The 21,319-nt window shown below is 53.1% G+C and overlaps 1 protein-coding gene across 1 annotated transcript; it reads right to left on the reverse strand.

Moving 5' to 3' along the window:
* Positions 1-6,260: 6,260 nt before the first annotated feature.
* Positions 6,261-6,661, reverse strand: LOC134506776 (helix-loop-helix protein 1-like). The gene is given in 2 exon segments (XM_063317108.1): positions 6,261-6,355; positions 6,358-6,661. Coding segments are annotated over 2 exon segments (399 nt in total).
* Between the last annotated feature and the right edge of the window lie 14,658 nt (positions 6,662-21,319).

Below are 21,319 nucleotides of genomic sequence, written 5' to 3' on the forward strand. Positions count from 1 at the left end.
TTGCCAAGGTTGAGAAACACTGGCTGCAGCCTACTTTCTTAAGCTTCCAGGGCAGAGAAATACAGATGTTATGTCATGCCCCCCTGTACAAAGTTTTACCTTTCTCTAGTCCTACAGACGGTGGTGTTTTCAGTTTCTTCCCTCTCCTTCCTTCCTTCCTTCCTTCCCTCCCTCCCTTCTTCCCTCTCCTTCCTTCCTTCCTTCCTTCCCTCCCTTCTTCCCTCTCCTTCCCTCCTTCCCTCCTTCCTTCCCTCCTTCCCTCCTTCCTTCCCTCCTTCCCTCTCTTTCTTCCCTCTCCTTCCTTCCTTCCTTCCTTCCTTCCTTCCTTCCCTCCTTCCTTCCCTCCCTTCTTCCCTCTCCTTCCTTCCTTCCCTGCCTTCTTCCCTCTCCTTCCTTCCTTCCTTCCTTCCTTCCTTCCTTCCTTCCTTCCTTCCTTCCTTCCTTCTCTCTCCTTCCTTCCTTCCCTCCCTTCTTCCCTCTCCTTCCCTCCTTCCTTCCTTCCTTCTATATGGCCACCCAACTCATGCACAGTCACCTGCCCATGAGATGCTGGGGGTTTTCCCCTTTCAAATTAGAGCTGTTGGCGGAGCAGAGGCTGATTCCTCGGTGCTGAGACAAGCCATCCTTGGCTCCTGAGAATTGTTTGCAGCCCCTCCTGGATTGGGGATCATTTTACAAGTGAAACGATAAAATAAATAAACAGACAGTGAGATTAGCACACGCGCACAAACGCACACATACAGAAATCCTTGGCTCTTTTTCAGCTGCTTGGAGGACAGACGGGATGCAAGCAGAAATCTCAAATGCGCACTGTTTGAGGAAGAAGATATTTCTAGCAATCAAATCAGACCATCACATACTCAGCGAAACATTTACAGCGTTCCAAACCCAGTAAAATGATTTTTTTTTTTTAAGTTGCACTCTGAAAGGCACATTTTCTTTAGAAAACAGAAATCAGGAAGACAGCTCAGCTGTAGCGTTCAAGCTGGCAGTGAGGAGCATGTTCTCCTTTCTGGATGTCTGCACGTTTTGCAGAAGCCGTCCCTGTCTGCTCTGCATCGGGACTGGATTTCTGGACAAAATGAATTGGGAGGGGATCTGGCTTCCTTCTAATCCCCAAGATGGTGCCCCCGGTTTTACCCGCACACAATAGACTATTTTCAGACCAAATGGGACGGGCAGTTTCTGGCTCAGCCATTGCTTTAGCATGTTGTGACCATGATAGGCTATAATATCATTATTTATTTGGGCCTCCCGTTCTTGCTGTGAACCCAAAGACTGTGTTTTCTCAACCAGGTTTAGGATTCAACAAGCTGTTGTGAAATTGAGATTCACAAGTTCAGAAACTACACATTAAAATCTTAGTTCTGTAGTCTCAGTTAAGATTAGATTTAGTATCCACATTTAGTGTCCACATTTACTTAACTAAAACCTGCTTGGTTTAATTGCCGATAAATATCTACATTCAAGAAGGCTCAGAGAATTTGCTTTGCTGAACGAGTTTCGCTTTGTCCACTAGATGGCGCCAGCCTCCATGCTTTGGAGCACTTTGAGTTTTTTTGTTTTTTGTTTAATTCATAAATACGAAATAAATATTTAAAAACACTCAATCATCCAAGCTTTAGCAAAATCTACAGTGCACAGAGGATAAGAACCAATGAATTTCAGGGCAGAAATACATGTGATCTCCAAATGAAAAGATTTCTTTCAATTCAATGTTTATTACAACAAGCCTGCAAGGTAGGCCACTATTAGATACTTGTCCTGCTGCTTGGTAGGGGAAACTAGGAAACACAAACTTGCCTAGAAATCTTATGATAACAAGCTTTTACTCTGGGATGTTCCTTGCTGACTTTTAAAAATCAACAATTTTGCATTAACATTAACAATAGTATGCAGTTACCTCTGCGTTGAATGGATGTATATTTTTCCAGGGTAAATTAGATCACTGGAAAAGGAAGAATTCTTTTAATCTCGTAAGCTGCCCGGAGTCACTAGGTGTGTCAGGCAGCTGTATAAATTTGTCTAATAAATAAAACATAAATAAGAACACCCCCCCCCAAAAATCAAATTCCACAATGAAGCAATCTGAGAAAGAATCCCAGGCTTTGTCTCTATAGAACATAAAATGAAATGCATAAAATATTATTATAAAATCAGCAAGAATCATTCAGTGTGCAGGCTACTCTCTCTATTACCAGACAGCAAGGTAATAAAGTCATAAGGAATTTCTCCCAGGCCCGTGCCGCAGTTTCCACATGGTGGGAAACTTTCTTCTGGGATGTATTCATGTCACTTGTTCGTTGCGTGGCTTTAAAAAGCTCCCGATTGCAACCGACTCTGGGCGCTCTACACAAGAGCAAAGTGGGAACAATCGGGAAGAGGAGCGGATGACCAGCAGATGACCAGCCCCCAGGAACACCCCAGGGTGGGAGGTACCAGGGCTCGCCCCCCCTTGCCCCACGGCCTGGGAGCACAGCCAGGTTTCTAGGGCCATTCAGAAGATCATTGGGATTGGAAACCAGATGGACCTGGGGCGGGGGGGGGGGCGGGGGCTGTTCCAGAGGGCAGGTGCCACAACAGAGAGGGGGCACCTCCGAGGCCCCAAAGATGACCGCGTTTGATCAAGGGGACTGGGAGCCCACCCATCTGCCTGGACAGACTGACCTTGGGGTCCTTGTGCTTATTAAGCAATGGGGGGCAAATGTCCTGCCTTTTGTGCCCAGCCTTTCCCCTCGGGCCTCAACCCCCTCTGCCCCCCCCCCCCCCCCCGCTTCTTCTGCTCCAAAGGAAGGCATCAGGAGGGAATTGCTTTTTCGGAGGGGGAGGTGTGGCACCCAGGAAGGGGCAGTGTTGAGGTTTTCCTACTAACGATTAAGACTGCTATTGTACCTCATCATTTTGGCCGGGTGAAGAGGTTGTATTTGATTGTCTCCTTTCACATGCTTGATGCAAATCGCCTGGGGGGAGGAACCTGCCCGGACTTGTTTCACTTCCTCTTTTTCTCTGTGCTGATATGTAGCCAAGCTAGGTAGCTCTCAATGAGAGCTAAGTCCTTTAAATATGTTTTGCTTTTGTTTTGCTTTTTGTAAATAAATTATTTTTATAGAAATGCCTGGTGTATGACTTTTCTGATCTCTCCTGGGCTAAAGGCTTTCCCAGCATTCTGCAACAGGTTATGGGCCCAGTAAACAGCCCAGTAAAACCCAGAGAGATCAGCTCCACACCTCATGCACAATTTAAAGGCAGGTAGCAAAGACCTGTGAAGATTTTCTTTGGAGCCACCTGGAGATTTTCCAGCAACTGCCGGTCTACAGGACAAAGAAGCTAGCTGAGGTGACTTGCAAAAGAAGGAAGAAACCATGGCTACCTCCCAGCCCTCAGCGATGCCTCTGGAGCACCTATCAGAGACCAACTATTTGAATTGGGCCCTGAAGATGGAGATGTATCTTCGCAGAGAGAATCTTTGGCTGCCAATTGGTGAGCAACCCCCCCCCCCAAAAATCCCAGTGCTGAATGGCTTAGACAGGATGAGCGGGCTAGAGCAACCATTATCCTGGGAGTTGAGGACAATCAGCTAGTCCACGTGCGAGGCATGCAGTCTGCAAAGCAACTTTGGGACGCTTTGAGAGACTTATATGTAAAGGCAACAGCAGGGAGTAAAGTTACCCTGACGAAAAAGCTGTACAGAGCCTACCTTGCAGAAGGAGATAGCCTTCCTGAGCACCTGCATTATATTCAGCAGCTGTTTGTTGAGTTGCAGGAGAGAGGAATGGAATTTACACCTCTCACAAAATCCTATATCCTCCTGTCCTCACTAAATGCAACGTGGGACACGCTGATCTGTACCCCGGAGGCTATGCCTGAAGCAGACCTCCCCCCATCGTGTGTTACACAGCGTTTACTCGCTGAATGGGAGAAGAGAGAGGAAAGATCCCCCCCCCATCTCTTCTGGAAAGCTGCAATACCAGAAAATGAGGGCAAAAAAGGGAAAGGAACCTGAGGCCACAGCGCTAGCCAGCCAGCGATGCTTCACTTGTGGTTCAGCTGGACATTTGCAGAAAGACTCTGCCTTGAGACCCAAGAGTAGAAAGACAGAGAAGAAGAACACAAGGGCAACACAGAAGAAGGCTCTTCAGACAAGCCAAATTGCACAGGTTGCTGAGAAGGGTAATTCTGATGTATGGGTGTTAGATTCTGGGGCCAGTTGTCATTTATGTAATTGTAAAAGCTCTTTTGTGTCACTGTCTAAAACTGAAAGACAAAGTGTATCTTTGGCTGATGGGTCTGTGACCAGAATTATGGGACAAGGTGACTTGTATTTATCCTGCTTGGGAGAAACTGTAAAAGGTGTGTTGTATGTGCCAAATTTACAATCAAACCTTTATCTGTGGCACAATTGGCTGCAACAGGGTATGTCATCACATTTAAGAAAAATGGTTGTGGGATACGTAAAAATGGGAAATTGTGTGCTACTGGTATGTTAAAAGACTCCTTGTACATTGTGCAAAATGCAAGGAAGCCAAGCTGCAAGGCTGCAGTTGGCAACACGCCATATCATGACCAATGTGTACACCTGATGCACAGGAGATTTGGTCATGCTAATTTCAAGTATATAGCACAAATGCCACAGCTGTGTGCTGACCTAAAGATAAAACCCTGTGATAAATACTTAGACTGTGTAGTTTACAAAGAATGCAAAACACTAAAAGCTCCTGTGAGTAAGCACAGTGACAGAGTTACAACTAGACCTTTGGAAATTGTACACTCTGACATTATTGGTCCTTTTGCTCCAAGTCTTGGACAAGCAAGGTATGCAATGACCATCATTGATGATTTCTCAAGATACACATTTATCTACATCTTAAAACATAAAGATGAGGCATTTGAGAAATTTAAAAGTTTTGTGACATGGGCAAATGGAAAATTCCCTAGGCCTGTATCTGCACTCCAATGTGATAGAGGAGGAGAATACCTTTCTCACAAATTCAGAAGGTTCCTAGTGGAAAAAGGGATAGAACAAATTCTTTCTAACCCTTACACCCCTCAGCAAAATGGTGTTGCTGAAAGAAAGGGCAGAACCTTGCAAAATGCGATGGAATGCATGATTAAAGATTCATGATTATCTTTTAAGTACTGGGGAGAGGCAATATCGACTGCCACTTATGTACAGAACAGGTTGTATAACTCTGTGATTCAGGACACTCCATTCCATTTGTTTTATGGTGTGAAACCAAAGGTAAACCATCTTAGAGTGTTTGGTAGCACTGCATGGGTTCACATTCCAAAACAGCAGAGAAGGAAAGGAGGCCCCACAACAAAGAAAGCCATCTTTGTTGGCTATGAACAAAGCCAGAGGAGCTACAGGTTCATAATGGGAGAGAAATTAATAATTAGCAAAAGCGCTTCTTTTGCTGAACAAAACTGGGGGAGATTAAATTCTAGCTCTCCAGTTGAACTGACCACCACAAGAGAACAGCAAGGACTTGCTGATGGTGATCTTTTGCCTGATGAGGACATTAAACCAGAAAAGCAAACTGAAGATCTGTCTGATGAGACAGATGCTTCTCAGGAAAGTGATAGGAGTCAAAATTTAAGCCCTGTATTACCTCGCAGATCTCAGAGGAGTAATAAAGGCGTTCCTCCATCACGTTTTCAGGCTGAAACAGTAAAGGCTTTTCACATATTCACAGAACCTGAGTCTTTAGAACAAGTGAATGCTTTACCACCTGAGATTGCACAAAATTGGCATTCTGCCATGCAACAGGAATTAGCATCCTTGAAAGAAAATAAAACATGGAAACTGGTAAATCTACCTCCCAATGAACGCTGTCTGGGTTGTAGGTGGGTTTTCAAACTGAAAAGGGATGCTGATGGCAAAATCCAAAAATATAAAGCAAGGCATCTTGGGGGAATGACAATGTCAGGTGGTTCTTGACTACAGATGTCCCTGGTGAAGGGGAACGAAAGCACTTGTCTCCTTCAGGCTCACGGTGGGACTGGAGAGTTCTGGGCGGCAGCTTCTCAACCAGAAAGAAGGTGGAGCAGGTCAGCATAGCTAAACCAGGACCACCTCGCACCCATGGCATTCTGCACTTAGGAGCCAGAACAGGAGGGCAGAAATGACAGAAGGACATGCCAGAATGGGGTTCTTATGGACGTTTGCCCACGGACCGAGAGCCAGAGAGGGTGCTCATGGCGTGCGAACTCTCGGACATGCGGGTCCGCCTGGCGGGCGCCACCCCCGCCGCGCCCGAGACTCAGACATCCAGGACGTGGTTCAGATAAGAGATGTAGCAGATAGCCAGCCGCAGAATCTCAATTTTGGACAGCTTCTTATCCGGAGGGAGGGTCGCAGAAGCTTGCGTAGCTCCGCAAAGGCCATGTTGAACGCTTCCACCCGGATCCGCTCCCTCGTGACGTGGGCGGTCCGATATTTGGCCGTGGCTCTCCGCCGACGCCAGCGCTCCTCCCGGCTGAGATGCTGAAGGTCCTTCTTCATGTTGTCACTGAACTCGGCCCCTCGGGACTGGCCACACAGGCCGAGAGAGCTGGCATCTTCTGCGGCCCCGCCCTGGCCGCCCCCGCAGTCGCTGAAGACGGACTCTGTCTCTGAATGGGTGGGCTGGAGGTCGATCTTGGTCTGGTCGGAATTGAGCATGGTGGCCAGGAGGACCACGAGGCAGCCTGGTTGTGGGGTGGGAAGAGAGGAGAAGGAAGGGATGGGACGGGCTTCAGGGAGACACTACAGGAGGACAGGCGGGATGGGCTTTGGAATCCATCTCAAGTTAGCTCTCATGAAACAGTGGAAGGCCACCCAATATCTGGAGACGGGGCACAAATTCTGGATGGATCCAGACAGCCAGCAGTGGGAGCTTCAGCGCCTACCTGGAAGGACGACAGAGAGAGAAACAACATGGCAGCAATAATATATTCAGACAATGCCACAGTGCCAACGTGATGCACGTTTACTCAGACAAGCCCCCCTGAGATAAACAGGGATTATTCATATGTAAATAAGAGAAAAATACAGGCTCAGATATAACAGCCTTCTACACAGAGACACCCAGGCCTTGTTCCTGTAACCCACTAACCCCTGACACGGTTTCTCCGGGCTTGGCTTAGCAAGATAAACAAATCTAACCACCGTGTTTGTAAACCACAGCTTAAAGGCTGCGTACCCAGCCCCATGTGGTTTGCTCAGTGAGTTGCGACTGAGCAGGATGTGTGAATCCAGACACTATTTTTGTAAGGTTTAATAGGAGAAGAAGGAAAGGGGTTGAAAAGCAACCGAAACAGGGGAAAGAATTTATTTGCAAACAAAGGTAGGGCGCTAGAAGCACAGCGGAGCAAAGGGGAAGAAATAAACACCTTTTCTTTTTCGGCAAACAGAAGGAAAAGAGAAGGATGGGCAGAACCAAAGGGCTCTGAATGGAAAGGAGGGAGGGAAGGGACAGAAGGTCCCGGCTGACAGGTGGCGAAGAAAGAGAGGCGCTGCCTGGTGTAACAGGAGCCCACGACAGGAGGGATTTTGGACACATGGGCCCCGCCCCAACAGCTTGGCCGTCCTAAACGGCTAAGAAGGACAGAGGGAGGGGGCGTCAAGTCACTAGTCCTCAGGGCTGATTTGGAAAAAATTACAAGTGCTGATATTTGAACCTATGGAACACCCTTAGCAGCAAAGGTTGATTCACTGATTCATTGGTTCAGTTTCTCTGAACGCAGCTAAATTTTGTTATACTGTCTATAAAATTCAGCAGACTTCGATTGCCCACTGATGATCCCACCATTATTATTATTATGTTTTATTTCATTTTAATGCATTTATTTGTATTTGTACAAATTTGTATTTTATTTGTAATCCTGGTCTGTGACCGTAATAAAATATTGATTGATTGGTTGGTTGGTTGGTTGATTTGCAATACTTAGAACCCACCCCAGCCCCAAAACTTAATTATTTTTTTTTCATCCGTTCAACTGTGTCCAATTCTTGGACACTGCCTGGACACGTCCCTGCAGTTTTCTTGGCAAGGTGTTTGTTTGTTTATTTATTTATTTATTTATTTATTTATTTATTTATTTATTTATTTATTTAATAAATTTATTCACCACCCATCTCCCCCTCATGGGGGGACTCTGGGCAGTTTACAATAAAACAGGATTAACATTTTCAGAAGTGGCTTGCCATTGCCTCCTTCCAGGGCTGAGAGAGAGGGACTGGCTCAAGGTCCCCCAGCTGGCTTCGTGCCCAAGGCAGGACTTGAACTCAGAGTCTCCCAGTTTCTAGCCTGCAGCCTTAACCACAAGACCAAACTCGCTCTCTAATTGTAAATAACTAAACCCAAAAGAATATCAAAAAGCCAAATTAAGCGGAGAAGGAAATCACGACAAGACCCATGCTGGGTACCCTGCATCAAGACCCTGGGTGAAAGCAAATGCATATTGGAATAAAACCGCTTTTGGTTGTTTCCAGAACTGCAGCAAGGTGGGAGGCGCAGGTACTTCCAGGGAACAGCATTCCATAAAATGGGGGATCCTACAGACAAGGCCCATTGCCCCACCCACATCACCCAAATTTCATTGGTGGGGCGGGGGGGACAGACTTTCTTGGTGATTGGACTGGACTGGCAGATTCAATTCTGGCAAGGCCGGAGGTCTCCCAGGGCTACTTGGTTCTGGCTTCCAGTTAATGACCAGCCCTCTGAATTGGGGCCAGAAGCCAACTGGCGACCAGTGCAGTGACTTTACTATAAGTGTAATTCTGTATTGGGGGCTGTTCTGCCAGTAAACTTACCCCTGTATTGTCATCTCCAAGGGCAGCACCATGAAGCGTGTGTTGCAGTAGTCCAAGCATGTGGTGCTCAAGACATGAGTTATGGAGATCCTGGTCCAGGTAGGTTGTACCTGGCACAGCAGCCACTTCGTCACAATTTCCCCCTTGTTGCTTAACCAGGAATTGTGAGTCTAGGAAGGACCCAAGTCACGGACCATCTCCTTCTGGGGAAACCCAACCCCGTCCAGAGTTGCTACAGGGACTGGTCTTTCCATAGTGCCCAGATGTCCACACACACTGGCAACTCCCTCTTGGTAAGATTTAATCTGAGCTTCTTTCGTGCCATCTCGATCCTCACAGCCTCCAGGCACCGGTTCAAGATTCCGTGGCATCACTGGCTTGGTCTGGTGTGGCAGTGTATAATTTAGCATCACCAGCGTACCAGTGGCACCTCATCCAGGTCCAGTGGGTAACTTTCCCAACAGTTTCAGGCAGAAGAACAACGTAGGGGAATGCCCTGAGATACCCCCCAATGGAGTTCCCATGGACTGACACACAGTTGCTCCAAGATCAACCACCAGGTGGAACCTGCTCCTCAGGCAGGTGTAGGACCAATGCAAGAGGCCCAGTCTGGCCTAGCGCTTAAGGCACCGGGCTAGAAACCAGGAGACGGAGAGCTCTAGTCCCGCCTTAGGCACGAAAGCCAGCTGGGAGACCTTGGGCCAGTCCCTCTCCCTCAGCCCAGCCCACCTCACAGGGTTGTTGTTGTGGGGAAAGTAGGAGGAGGGAGGAGTACTAGGTATGTTTGCCGCCTTGAGTTATTTATAAAAATAATAAAGGTGGGATAGGAAATAATTAAATAAATAACATGGTGCTCCTGATTCCCGACTCTTTTTAGGCAGTCTGTGGTTGGCAGGGCAGAGCGCTGCTGAAAGCCTATTAAGACCAAGAGGATCAGTCCCGTCCCCACTATCTGGGTCGTGGTGGAAGTCACCTACCAGGGCAACCAATGCCATTTCTGTCCCATGGCAGTGCCTGAATCCCGACTCGTAAAGGGCTGGATAACCTCCTTCCCACAGGACCCTCAACCGCTGACTGCCCAGCACGTTCTCAGCAACCTTCTCCAAAACGGGAATGGGGGAAGCAGAGCAAAGGCTGCGTAGATCCAGGGACAGCTTCTTCGAGAACGGGCACACCACGGCCTCCTTCGAAGCAGTGGCACCATCCGGTTCCTGATAACTTCCTGGATCGAGCCCCTCGTTCCCTGTCCGGCCATCCAAAGGGGTCCGGAGAGAAGGGATCCAAAACAGAGGGGACAGGATTCAGACTACGAAGTACTGGATCCACTTCCACAAGCTCAAAAGCGTTCCAGGTCGTATCACAGAACGGCACCGTCTCCACCACAACAGATTCTGCCCAAGTTACATCCAACCCACAGCAGATGCAGCCACTTGAAGCTACACAGGAACCCCCAGATCCACCTGCTGCACCTGCAGGCGTTTCACCCTGTCCGTCTTTCCCCAAAGGGGTCCAGGTTTCTCTCAACGGTGCCACAGGCAGGACCGTGGTGCACGTGGGGAAGAACTGTCTTCTCAGTCACTTCATTTCCTCACCGCTTCGGAGCCACCCGGGATAAGTGACCGAGCGGAGGCCCACAGGAGCACTCTCATCCAGCACACTGGCCGCCTCGGTATTCCACCGATCAACCAGTCACAGGGCGGCACTGCCCACCAAGTTGCTGGGGAATTCCCCAGGTGCCCTCTGAAAACCTTCAGGACCCGTCGGACATCGGGGTCAACTGTTGTGACTGATCCTCTGCCCTCGTGGGGGTCCGGGGCGTCTGTGATCCACATCTTAACAAGGAAATCAATGAGACCCAGCTAGGTGGACGTCCCACATTTCAAAACAGCTGAGCCGCTTTGAAACCTTCACAGGACACACAATCACCACAGCGTGCGTTACCAGACGTGATGGTGGCTTATCCTTCCATGTCTCTGTCTCTAACATGTTGCCTAATCCCAGTCTGGACAGTGCCACAACCTGCCATTAATGCCAGGGAGGGGGCAAATATAGCTGGAGGTTGCCCTGCACTGGAGACTTGGTGGGGGCTGGAGGCACAGCAGGACCCACGGGGCCCGCCCTGCCTGGCTGGTGACAGTGTCCAGGTTTCAGTGATAATGGGAAGAAAAGCCACTGAGACGGAGCGGGGAGAAGATAACGCCCATAAGTGGCCAGTGCAGGGGGACCAACGTACAAATCCCAGTTCTGAGTAAGGAAAGAGCCAGTGGCTTGGACAGGACCTTTGGTTCCTCTAGGAGCTCTCTAGAGACTGAGCTCTTCATAGCTCGTTAACGCCAAACCCTTCCCTGAAACTGAAACATACCTGGTGGGCGGAGATGTTTACAAGAAACGGGCATGTTTGTGCGCATGATGGAACGGGAGACAGCAGGCACGGGAGTGGAGTGCCATGGCAAGGGCTGCCGGATTTCTCCCGGACTGGAAGACACGGTCCTCGTTTTCCGCTCCCTGACAAATCACCGTCTCCGTGCCTGAGCCGGGGAAGTGCCTTGTGTAAAAGTCTAGATCGTGAGACCTGCCGTTCTCCACAACCTGCCGCTCATCTCCCATCTTGAGTCTCCAGAAACTCAACAGCCATCTCCCTCCCTCTCTCTCTCTCTCCCTTTCCACCCTCTGCACATTCACGGCGGTTCAGACCTCACAATACCACTTTCCAAGCAGTTTGAACAACCGCACCCAAGGTGTGATCCTCGATGGACCGAGGTCTACGTGGTTCTGCCCTGGGCCCAGGGCTGTTCAACGTTTTCATAAGTGACCTAGACGAGGAGACAGAAGGGACGACCATCAGATCTGTGGCCGACACAAAGCTGGGCGGTTTGGCAAACACCTCAGGAGACAAACTCAGGGTTCAGAAGGGTCTTGACAGAACTGAATATTGGGTCCTATCCAAGAAAATGCTGTTCACTGCCAAGAAATGTTAAGTTTTATCTAGGGAGGAAAAAACTGACTAGGCAATAGCCAGCTTAGCAGTAACACTTGTAAGAAGGATCTGGGTGTCCTGGTAGACCGTAGATTACACAGAAGCCAGCAGAATGCGACAGCTGCCAAAAGTTGGGTCTTGGGTGGAATCAGGGAGGAGTAGTGGCCGCAGGAAGTGACCGCAGTGCCCTGCCCTGAACGCACTGCACCCGGAACACGGTCCAGGCCTGGTTGCCACAATACGCAAAGGACACTGAGGACCCAGGAAGGGGAACGAAGATAGTCAACGGCTTGGAGGTGAAGTCCTACCAAGAGTGGCTAAAGGTATGTTCAACCCAGAGAAGAGAAGCCGAGGGGAGGTGTGATAGCCACCTTCCAGTACTTGAAGGGATGTCCCAGGGCAGAAGGGATGGATTTATTTTCTACAGCCCCCGGGGGACAAGACAAGAACCCACGAGTGGAAGATTCACAGAGACAGACGACTCAAAATAAGGAGGAACTTCCCGACTGTGAAACTGATGAAGTAAGTGGTAGAACAGCCCGTCTCTCGGAGACGTGCTGCTCCATCACCGGAGGTTTTCAAGACGAGACTGGGCAGCCATCTGGATGAAGATCCCTGCCCTGGGTAGAGGGCCGGACTGGAAGTCCTCCAAGTTCCCTTCTAACCCTGCGATTCAAACTTGTTTTTACCAGTTGACAGTCCAACACTCGCCTCGGCTTTTTGAAGCAGCGCAGGAGGTACGCAAGCCACAGATCCAATGGGAGCCAGAACGGAGACCGCAAAATAGGGAAGGGGAGCTGATCAGGGGTCTGCGGTGCAAGACAGGGTCACTGCAAGCAGATTCGTGCTTACACCTGTGAAAACCTGGGAGAACTGCTTGTGCCCTGATCCCAAATGTTTGCACATTTATGGTGACAAACCATGGCCAAAATTTGGAGATGCCCCCTTTGTGGCATTACAGAACTGCCAAGATTGATCTTGGACAAAACTAAGCTCCACCAAGCAAGGAAAAAACTGAGCTAGAATGCCATAGCCTTCTAAAACAAATCCCTTCAAAGGGAGTATCCATCCCAGACTTACTTTTTAACTCGTGAGAGCTCTGGAAATGATCTTTAGACGCATGAAAGTTCACTGATAGGAGGGAGGAAAGGCGATTCATAAATGCTCAGATGCTCTCCTGAATTTAAGATCAATTCCCTGATTCAAGGTCTGAGTCTGGAATCGGAACTGAAAATCTGGCTGCGGTTTTCTCTGCTTCAACACTGGTTGCAGAAACTTGGCATCCTAAGATGATCCGTGTCTGGCAGAAAGCAGGGCATCCAAGGGTTTCACCATGCACAGAGAGGTGAACTCCCCACTGCTTAAACAAACTTATCTAGGTACCTGCTTGCTAAGAAGTCCAGGCCTCTTGCTCAAGCAGCACACCGAACCTCACCGTGCCCATCGGCCGAGCGGGATGCAGCGGACCCAGAACTTAGCCCAGCGGAACTCGGAACTCAGCCTCCTCACGAAGGCAGGCAAGAGAACGTGGACGTTTGCTCAAGACCGTTTAACCCCACTGTGAGGAAATGCCTCCTGGGCCAGCAGACACCGAGGTTTCCTGCTCACCTGCGCCGCCATCCAGCCCAGCACTTTGCAAGTAAAAGGGCAGCCCGTGGCCGCCCCCTCACTTTCGAGACTCTCCAAGTGCAGAGTGCTATTGTTCGCCTAGCTCTGGAAACGGCGGCGGCGGGAGAGAGGATAAGCCCTCTTCTGTCCATCGGGACCGGCGATTCAGCTCCATCTCCCCGTCACCCTGTCCTTGCCCCACGGGGGTCCGCAAGGGTATCCCTTGCTGATCCAGCGGTTCCCCTGGAAATTTCGAATAAGCAGAGTGGAAACCAAGGCCACCGCATCTTAAAACTCGTCTCCCCTCGCCTCTTCCGGCTCTGCTGCTTTGAGAGCAGTTTGATCCGCAGAGGGGCGAACGGGCGGCCGGGCGGGCTCCCCCTTGTGACATTCGCCCCGGCAGTCCTGGGGATCGGCTCACTCTTACGGGGATAGGAGCACCTTCCCTGGCCGCGCCAGAGCAAGGAAGGGAAAGGGAAAGGAAGGAGGGAGAAGGAGGGGAGGGCTCGGGTGGAGAGGAAAGGGGGCTGCCACCCATCTAACTCCGACAGAGTCGCCCCTTCCTTTTAAAACCTCGGTGAGGTCGATGAGTGGCTTGGCAAGTTTTTTTCCCCCTTCTGGACTGTCCAAGGGAAAGGCTGAGCGGACGTCTCTGGCCGGCCTCGGCGGCGACCGCCCGTCTTACCCATTTCGCGGCGCTGCACCGGAGCGCGAGGTTCTTCCGGCGCTTCCCGTCGCAGCTGAGACGGGGGAAAACTTCTCGCTCTGCCCGACCGGTGCGCGCCGGCGCTCCGCTGCTGCCCGCTGCCCGGTCGAAGCGCCTCGAGGCGGGAGCCCCCCGGCAGCCTCCGGCTTTGCCAGGAGAGGTTGAAGGAAAGGAAGGGAGGAGGAGGAGGGCTCCTGGCCGGGGGAGGGAGGGGACCGTCGGGGTGGGGGAGGCCAACTCCAGCCGTCCCGCTCCGCAGAAGGCAGCCTTACGCTCCGCCGCGTCCCGCTCGCCGCAGCGCTCCCCTCTCGCTCCCTCCCGAGGTAAGATCCGGGGCAAGGGGGCGGCTCCGCTGGCTCATGCCCGGCTCGTCCGTCCCGCAGCCCTGGGCGGGCGAGCAAGCCGGCCCTCGGGCCGTCCGGAGGCGGCCGTCATCCCGCCCAGCCGCCCCGCGCCCCTCCGGCAGGTGCTTGGCGCGGACACCGGGGGCGCACCTGGAGGCGCGCGCGCTTTATAGCCCGCCTGGCCGCGCGCGGGGTCGGTCCGGGTTCCTCCCATTGGCCGCTCGGGCGCTCCCCCCGCCGCCGCCCTCGCCGAGGATGCCATTGGCTGGGGAGGGGGCCCGGGGGCGGGGCGGGGGCCCACGGGGAGCGGCAGACATCTGGTCCCCATGCATTTTTCATGCGGGGGGGGGGTGGGTCGCGCCGCGCCTCGCCTCGTCTCGTCTCGGGGGGCGATCGGGAGGAAGGCAGATTTCACCGAGCCGCCCCACCCGACGCAGCCGCGCGCCCCCTAGAGAAGCCCCTGCGCCCTCCGCCCGTCCGCGCGGCTGGCTTGCACTCCGAGGCGGTGGCGCGGCCGGCACTGGGCTCCGGGGTCCCGCTCAGTAGGACGCCCCGCAGCAGCGTGCGCCGCCCTGCAAGGGAGACCCCCTTGCCCACCCCCCGGCGGAGCTCAAGGGTTGGGGCCCCTCGCTCCTTTCCCGAAGGAAAGAAGGGCTAACAACAGCCCTGCAAGGGAGCGCTGGGATGCCCGGACGCCCCTGCTCCCTTTCGACGGGAGGGGCGGAAGGGCGCGTGGCGCCCCGGGGTTGTTAACGCCGCTCCTTATGACTGCTTGTCGGCTGCCCGGTTGAGCGGCCCAGGAAGCGAAGGGGCGGAAGGGAAGGGGAAAGGGGATTGGGCTGCAGAGGGAAATTGCAGGGTGTTTCCCGAGCTCTCCCCACCATCGCCCTCCTCCTCCCGCTCCTCGTTGCCACCTCGAGCAGCCTGCAACTCGGAAAGAGCACGCAACACGTCAATAAAAACACTGCCACAATCAGATTGTTAGCAGCAATAAGATTAAAAGCCGAGGGACAATCTAATTGGCCATCTCGGTTTCATGCAAGCCAGTTGGGGCTGAACGGATTCACTGATTGCTTCGCTCCACTTACTTAACCTTACTGGATATTAATCCGTTTTCTAAAGCTGCCCGACCCCGGCTGTTGCTGTTGCTGCTGGTTCTTTGTGACCGACGGTTTCTCCAGGACCGTCTATCAGTCCCGGCTTCCTGAGAGCTCCTGCCGCGTCCTCAGGGTCCAGCTGCCTTGCCCTCTCTCAGCCCTCGGCGCTCTCCTCCAGTGACTTTTGGGGACACCCCGAAATCTCCGAGCTGGGGCTTCCTCCCTGGGGCTTCCAGCGAGCAGCCTGGTTCTCCTGCGCCTGCTGTCGAAGGAGCGGCTCTCCCGGCGGTCCAGGGCCTTCTCAGCCACGTCCTCCCTCCAGCACCCGGTTCAGAAGCGTCCGTCGGTCTTCCTCCGGCCTTCCTTGCAGCCCGCCCTTCGGGGTCTCCTGCTGCAAGCGGGAGAACCACGGTCTGGGCAAGAAGCCCCTCAGCGGCGGAGCGACGTCTCTGCTCCACGACAGTCCGTTTCGGTCTTCTCCCGAAGAGCAGGCGTTGCGCTTCCACCCGGCCGTCACCATCTGTGGTCTGATGCTTCTGCAACTGCTCCATCTCCTCGCATTGAGTTGGCACTGCCTGTTGCGCTCTCCCCCCCGCCCCTATATATATATCAGCAGATGGAGTTTGCACTCCCTTCTTCCCCCTTCAACCAGTTTCCTGAAGCCTTCCTCACTTCCAGCCCTCAAAATGGGATCCTCGGCACCGCTGAGGCGGTGAATGATTCCCCCAGCACTTTTAATTCCAGTTTCCACTTCTTCTAGTCCAGCATTTGTGATCATACAGTGTGCGTATACGTTAAATAAATCAGTGGACAAGATGCAACCCGGGCGCACTTTTTCCCTCGTTCTGAACTATTCAGTTGTTCCGTATTCCATCTCAACAGTTGCTTCCTGGTCATCGCTGAAATTCTTCAACAGGCAAAGCTTAAGGGAAAACATTGCAAAATCTGGGCTCTCTTGCCAAGTGCTGTTTCCTGGGAAGCCCAAGAAGGAACGGCTAGCGCTCCCCCCCCTTTAGGGCCCCCGAGGGGTGCAGGAATCCTGCCTGGGCACGCCCCCCCCCAAGGGTTGCAGGCTTTGAAGCCACATTCAGGGAAGGGAGCCGGCGGGGAGCAGCAGCGGGGGAAGAGGAAACACGGCTGCAGCCAAGGCAGGCCAGGCCAGATGTTCCAGAGAAGAGCCAAGGCCCAAATGTCTTTGCTCCGTGTTTTCCGATTTCCCTCGCAAGCTCTTCCTTCCCTCCAGTTAATTTCTGCAAACCACGAAATCCCCTGCAGTCGATGTGCAGATTGAACATCTCTGCAACATCTCACCATAGTTCACCTCTCTCTCCATCCTCCTCCTCCTCCTCCTCTTCTACCCCCTTGACCAGGAGAGGGTCCCTAATTTCTGCACGTCTAGCCCCCTTTTTCCCTTCAGCATCTACAGTCGTGCGACGCAACCAGCCAACAAGTCTCAACCTGCCAGAGCTCTGTGGCGTCACCCAGATTTACGTTTTCTGTTTTCTGCAAGCCTCCGTTGATACCTCTGCTTTGAACGTGTCCTTGTAGCTGCGTTTCCACGAGAGAAGCGGCCGCACGATGCGAGGGAGCGGTGGCTCTGTGGCAGGACGGGCGCTTGGCTACCGCCCACCCTGGGGCTTGACGGCAGCAAGGTCTGGGCTCCCAGAATCTCCCTAGGGCCTCGGCTCAGGTCTGACACATACAGAGTATTTATTAACAAAAAGTGAGTATCCTGATCCCACGCATTAACCGCCCTTGCCATAGCAAAGGGCTACCCGGTTGCCAGCTGTCTGCGGTGGGGGGACCCTGCTTCTTCCTGTGGTGGGCTTCCTTGGGCAGTTGGGTGGCCACTGTGAGAACGGACACAGGACTAGAGGGTCTGGTCCAGCAGGGCACAGCTGATCTGCATTCAGTATGTGAATTTAACTTACATTAAGGAACTGCAATCAATATGATTCCTCTGCATGTTTCCCTTTCACCATATTAAAAATAAAAATGCAGGGCAAACTGCCCAGAGTCTGTGAGGGCTGAGGCGGTAGATCATTTCTACACATAAAAAGTAAAATTAACTTTCTGGATCTGCAAGAGGGCTGGGCAGCTGTTGCTTAAAAGTGGCCAGAACTCTGCATTGTTCTGCAAGTCCATTTCCCTCTTCCTCCTCCCACAAATCTGGGTCTGGGTCTCGGACAGGAAGATGTTCTGGCCAGAACAGCAGAAAAGTGGCAAACCTGCCACAAGTGCCCCTTGAAAGAATACACCAGCCCAGCGATGCTGCCCAGTTTTGAGTTAAGTCACCTCCCCCCTTTCCCGCACACACACCTCTTCTCCTGCTCTCCCGGGATCCTGTCTCCGGATCCCTGCCAGCCTCTCTCTTCCTCCCCCCCACTTCACCCTTGCAGGAGGAAAGCTGCACCTGCGGGACACGGATCTGCTGTGCCAACCTCTCTCGGGGATTACCAAGGACAGCGGCTTACCACGCCTGGGGCTCCTGTGCTCAGGCCTTGAGCTGCTCTGAGTGGACTTTCCAGGGCGACTCCCCACCTCGAAAGACACCCCGAAACTGCAAGAAACGGCCGAGGCCTCCGCCGAAAGGCCCCGGGGGCGGCTGCACCGGCAGGGAGTCCCGTAACTCCAGCAGGTTCTTCCAGCAGACAGATCCGACACCCGCTCAAGGCATTCACATGGGAGGCTGAGCCCCAAAGTCTGCTGAGAGCTTTTACACCCCCACCCAGCCACGACGCGCAGCCCTCCCCGGAGAGCCGGAGGCTCCCCTCCCCCGCCTCAGCTGGCTCCGCTCCGAAGTTAGGAACCCCCAACCGGCCAAACCGAATCCTCCCGGCCGGGCAGGGCCGCTCTCGCACCGGGTCGCGGGTGGGGGGCGTGCGCGCCCGTCCTTGGGGCCACGGAGAGCCTCCCGCCCCGCCCCCCGCCGGCGGACCCCTTCAAGCTGCGCCACCATCCCGGGGGAGGGGCTCCCGCGCTCCTTTCCCCGCGGCCGAGCACGGCCTTACCCCTTCCGCGGCCCCGCGCCCCCCACCCACCTGGGCGACCTGGCGGGCTGCCTTGGCCGACGGGCTGCCGGCAGGCGAGTTGCGCGACCGGCGCGGGTGCTGCTCCTCCGCCGCCCCCTTGCCGGGCTGCCGTTCGCCGGGACAGGAGCGCCTCCGGGCCGGGACCAGCCGCGCGCCGGCCGCCTATCGCCGCACCCCGGGGGCCGGTCGGCGCCCGCACCCGCGTGACCCTCCGGCCAGGACTGGGGGAGAGGGGGCGGCGCCGCTCCTCCCGCTCGGAGTGCGCCCTCCAGCTGCTCGGGTCGAATAACGCCGCTGCGCGGGATCCGAGGGCCGCGTGGAGACCCTTCCCGGCGGTGCCCGGCCAGGCTAGACGCGCGCCCGGCTCCGTGGCCCGGGGCGGAGACACGCGGGCAAAGTTGCTTCGAGAACCCCGCGATCTGTCCCGGGTGCGCCAACCGCGGAAGGGGCGACGCTGCAGCGCCAGCCATGCGCACCGCAAACTCAGCTGCCCCGCCGCCCCCCTCCCCCGCCGGCTCCCACTCGCCGCGGGCCCGGCCCAGCCTGGAGCGCCCACCGCGCCCTCGGACCGCCGAGGACGGGCGCGCGGAGGAAGCGCAGCGCTCCAGAGGCCGCTTTCGCAACTCCCGACCCCGGACGCTGGCGGCGCCCGGGGAGCGTCGCGGCCGCGCACAGGGGCGAGTCCGAAGTTGCACCCCCAACTCCACCCGCCCCAAAACTGGTGGCGGAGAGTTCCACAGGTAAACTGTGCTGTGGAGAGAAGTATCCTGGACCAAGAAAGGAAGGGAATTGCACTTTTCTGCCCTCCACCCCTAAACGTCAGGAGAAATTGGGACTATCCGTAGGCAGCACTTGTGGGCTCGCTCGCTTTTAGGAGGGGGGGTAGAGGTCAGGCAGGTGGTGGGGCAGGCAAATGCTCCTGACTAGGAATTGGGGAATAAATTCGCGCCGAGTCTGCAGCCGGAGCTTCGCACATCAGGTGATTCGGGGAGGTCTTGGGGAAAGCTGGGAAGTTCAGTTTCCATCCTTGGAAATTTGCCATCCTTTCCTCCTCCAGCTGTTCCCTCCAGATGAGCTGGGCCACGTCACCCCCCACCCCACAGGATCCAGACCAGGGAGCTCCTGACCTCTCATGGCCACAAGTGGTAAATACCCAGGAGGCCCTTTGCAAATTCAGACTTTCTTGAAATGAAGAGCAATTGTGGGGGGCCGGGGAGCTGGGCATTATTGCCCCTCCCTGAACCCTCATTCTGCCTGATCGAAAAAGCTCTCCAGCACTTGCATTTCTCCTTGCTGTGAAGGTCAGGTTCAGTGAGAATTTGTTACAGGTTGCCCTAAAACATGTACGGACTTTTGTGCACACATCTTCACTTCTGCATTAGTCACTGGCATTTTGCAGCATACACCGTTTTTGCAAAGAGTGGTTTTTACATAATACATTTGGTACAACCTCTTAATTATATGTTTTTGTGTACAGCCTTTGCCCCCAAATACATGTTTCATCAATTGCCAGAAACTACACTGCATTTTTTGGAAATGCAAAAGGTCCATGTTGGTTGGGAGGGAGCAATCTATAACCAAACCAAATAAAATAAAGACATTAAGAAATTGTACGAATCCCTGCTTCATCTCTACAGCAAGTAAGTGCTCTCCCCTAACAGCTAGCCTAGGGAGTGAGGTGGGCAAATACTTTTTGTAGGTAGAAACACTTTTTTTTAAAATCCCCCCCCCACTAAGAGCCCTGAAAGGGTGGGCTGGAAACATGGAGGAAGTTGTGAGCAGGGGGTGTGCATCAAGGCTACTGGGGATGCAATGCCCTAACTCTAATTCTCTTTTGCGAAAAATCCGCAGAAACTCGCCCCATAATTCTTTGCTGGTTTGCACTGCTGGCTGGGGAATTCTGGGAGTTGAAGTCCACACGTCCTAAAGTTGCCAAGTTCGACAAACACTATTGTGTACGATAATCACAGGCTGCACCCAAGTGCCTTTTAAACATTTGGAAACCCTGGGGAAAGTAATTCAGAAGAGAAAGAATACGTATTACATCAAAATCATGGATCTCTTTATTGTTTTTAGTGGCGACAATAATTTCTGTGATTGGAAGATTCAGAAGTTTTCCTTTCCCTGGAAAATACAGCCAGAGAATCTACAGGAAATGTGCACCTCTCATTAGTTTGATTATTAGCCCAGTTGTGAAACCACCAATCCCTAGTCGGGCGTCCACAAGGTGTGATCAAAAACATCAAGATGGCATTGCACATAACAAATGGCCGAGCTTCACTTTGCACCATCGGGACCACCATCTTGACGTTTTGGACCACATCCTTGATGCTTCTGGCGAAGAACCTTGTCCTTTGCCTCTGCTGAATCTCATTATGTTACTTTTAGCCACTTTTTTCCAACTTGCCAGGACTGTTTTATTTTTGTCTTCTAGCGTATTAGCTACCCTACTGGAGTCATCTGCATTTCCACCATCATTAATAAAGTTGTTGAAAGGAGAGCCTAGGACTGCATCGCTTTTGCATCACGCCCCGTACCTCTCCCACTTGATGTGGAACCTCCGATAAATACGGAGTTCAGTTTTTGAGCCTCTGACGTGTCCTTCCACGCCTCACTAGCTTGCTGATCAGCCCGTCGTGGGGTACTTCGTCAAAGGCTTTGATAAAGTCAAGGTGTATCTGCAGACCAGGCTGGGCGGAGACCATCGGGGAGAAAATCTAGCTGTGTGGTCTCTACGGGTCGAAAACAACGAAATGGCACA

Source organism: Candoia aspera, chromosome 17 (assembly GCF_035149785.1).
Source record: "Candoia aspera isolate rCanAsp1 chromosome 17, rCanAsp1.hap2, whole genome shotgun sequence".
Classification (NCBI taxonomy): Eukaryota; Metazoa; Chordata; class Lepidosauria; order Squamata; family Boidae; genus Candoia; species Candoia aspera.